We start from the raw sequence: 2,940 nt of genomic DNA, 5'->3' as shown, positions 1-2,940 counted from the left end.
TATATATGTCCTATTATATATAAACAGGAAAATACCGTATTACAGTAATGCAGTAATGACATGCAAATGTCAAAGTTAAAGAAATGCCACCCAAATAATTGTATTTTCAACATTCTGCCACATGATGGAGGCAGAATCCAGATTGGGTTCTCTTTCAAAAATGATTTTATCCAAATGTAAAGCTTGAAATATCAATAAGTTTTAGGATTATAAAAAAATGCTGTATTTTTGTTATTACATTTTTTTAAAAAATTAGATAAATTAAAAAAACATTATTTATTTGGCTACAGAGTTGCAATTCATCAGTAGTTTGCAGGGATTTATAGATTACAGAAACAGATTCATGCTATATCAGCATATTTGCTAAATATTAATGCTTGGATTTAGCATTGTTAGATGCATTTAATGTGCTTGTTAATCAATGAACACAGCTGTCTAGTTTCGCAACAATTCTTTTAAAAAATCAACTTTTCTGAACGTGATAAGTCGCTTTTGACCAAGTTTGATTTCATGGTCTGATACAGAGGAACTGCCTCTACATCAACAGGAACTGATCCATTTCATGATATGCTGCCTTTATTGCTCAATATTCACTGGGTCCTGTGTGTTGGAACATTTTAGAGGTCTTTAGGTCAATATATAAACACCATGTGGAGCTACATATAACTTCTGACTTGCATTTTCGTCTTTTTTTTCTTTTTCAAGCCTACCATGCAACACTTTCTATGCAGTTTAGCAGTATCTTGCGTCACACAATATTTTACAGATTTACAGACTGCAGAAATCTGTGAAATCTAACTTTTTTTCCCAAACATTTGTTCTGTTATTATTAACGTCGTTTAACTAATTTTAAAGAATAAATGTAACTCTAGCTGGAGTTCTGACCTTTCACATTAGAGTGTACGGGGGTATTTGAATGCAGCATCTGTCATTTGAGGAAGGCGGGACTTTATGTCACTACTAGATGGCCATCCAATCCGAGGCTAAGTCTTTCCATAGCAACTCCAACCAGCGAAGAGGGACTGTCTGGTTGCGAAGGTAGTGGTCGTGGTTATTTGCTGCTAGAAGACGCAAGTGCTTCCTCCAGAGCTTCCCCGCGGCTAGGCTTAGTGACCATTTTTTTTGCTTATTTATCAGTCAAGCTCACCGTGGGTGACCCATTTATGTTTTTGCATGATAATACCGCAAACTAGTTTGAAAGGTGAGCCTAATCTGCTCTTAACATAATAGGGACACGAAATTACAATGCCATCTCCAATGGAGGGATCTTCCAGAGAAGGTGACCTGTTTACTGTGAAACATGAGCTGAAAAATGGTAAGTAAGCTTGTCAGCCTTCTGTAACTTAACGCAGTGCGTTTTAATGTGCATATACACATATATTTTACGTACACTGACGCTAAAGGAGAAATGTCTCCAGGTTAGCCTGGAGGAGTCAACTGGCACTGTCAGTTGGGCGTTTGAATCAGCGCTAACATGAACGTCGACGTTACTCAGGGATAGCAGAAGAAGACTAGCGATGTCAGGCTGCTGTTTTAACTAATACCGCTACTCAGACCCCTGCACGCTACGGTTATCTATGCGTATTAGAAACTGCAGCTAACTGCTAGCGTAACTTCCCCGTTCTCAACCATGGTAATAACATTAGCTTAAACTGCTTGGTAATTGACAGCGTGTTGTAAGGTTAAATCAGAGCACCCACCAAGATTATGCTAAGTTTATCGCCTCAAACATGACGCCAACTTGTTAAATTCATGTCTCATTTTAGAAAACGCGACTGCATTGCAAAATCATTTGCAATGTCAAGACGTTCTATAACTCTTATAACTGCAACCATAAGCTATTGTAACTAATGTTGCTGACAATAAAGGGGAAAAAATGAATGCATTGACCTTCAGGTTAAATTTCCTTAGATACATTTTTACCACTAGCTTTATGTCTTAGTAACTTTGCACACATCTCCAGCTGTTGGTTCTAGAAAGGTCAATAATTAAACATAAGGATTGTTCCTGCTATTATTATAATTATTGACTCAAACACACGGTCATCTTGAGTCTAAATGATGTTAGATTCACTTCACTTTTGATTTTATGCATTGCTTTTTTTAACCTGTTGTTTAAGGTGTGTATTAAATTCACTGTAAGATGATAACACCTGGGATGAAGACTGTTTCCGTAAAGCCAGCTGACTGCACACCAGACATGATGTTTGTAGTTTTAATGCAGCATTACATAGACAGCATTACTGTCTATGTTTTAAAAAAAAGAAGAAAAAAAGTAGACGCTTTCTTTCAGTTTGTCGACTGGCAGTGAATAGCAACAAGTGCGGATGAGTAGTTATGCTGATTTTGATATATAAACATTTTGAAAGGACATAAAAAGACAATTGTTGCAGTTTTGAAAGCAACTGTTTTGTTTAAACCTTGATATAGCCTGATACCAGGAACCAGCCTACCGCCAAGAAAAATAACGCCATTACAAGAAAGTCTGTGTGAGATGGGAGGTATAATAGTCCACAGTGTTTGCAGCTTAAAGTTCCTTCCTCCTGCAATAATAGTAGTCACAGATGAATTGCGTTTAGTGTTGACATGCATCAGTAATGGGTGTGTAGAGCTCTGCCATTTAGTGCAGAAGACTGCTGCCTGAAGTTTCACACTTGAGTTGCAGCTGTTTACTAATGACAGTGTTTCTGTTCAGGCTGCAACATGACTCTGCTTCCACTCCGGTTTACTACCCGGCCTCGAGCATGCAGCTATCTAGCTGTCAGTGATTCCTGTTTTTTTCTTTTTTTCTTTAATGTGTGTCATAAAATTTAAATGTGGTTTTGACGAGTGTTAGACAGATAATCTGGTATACAGAATATCTTATTTCTTATGAGGCGAAAAAAAAAGTAAACTTGTCAGATAACCAGTCAAAAAAAACCCACATTCAGATATATGTATA

At 37.1% G+C, this 2,940-nt stretch overlaps 1 protein-coding gene across 3 annotated transcripts in view; it reads left to right on the top strand.

Moving 5' to 3' along the window:
* Positions 1–2,940, top strand: part of rps6ka5 (ribosomal protein S6 kinase, polypeptide 5) — a 27,247-nt gene that overhangs the window by 2,091 nt on the left and 22,216 nt on the right. For 2 of the 3 annotated variants that reach the window (XM_017302524.1, XM_008399136.2), the window contains exon 1: positions 1,009–1,315. The exons of the other annotated variant lie outside the window; for it this stretch is intronic. In XM_017302524.1, coding sequence (XP_017158013.1) covers positions 1,246–1,315 — 70 coding nt within the window. In that variant the 5' untranslated portion in view covers positions 1,009–1,245. Of the gene's footprint in view, positions 1–1,008; positions 1,316–2,940 lie in introns of those variants that run through there. 3 annotated transcript variants of the gene reach the window in all.

Source organism: Poecilia reticulata, linkage group LG22 (assembly GCF_000633615.1).
Source record: "Poecilia reticulata strain Guanapo linkage group LG22, Guppy_female_1.0+MT, whole genome shotgun sequence".
Lineage (NCBI taxonomy): Eukaryota > Metazoa > Chordata > Actinopteri > Cyprinodontiformes > Poeciliidae > Poecilia > Poecilia reticulata.
The sequence above is the reverse complement of the archived record's forward strand: the minus strand, read 5'-3'. Positions and strand labels throughout refer to the sequence as shown.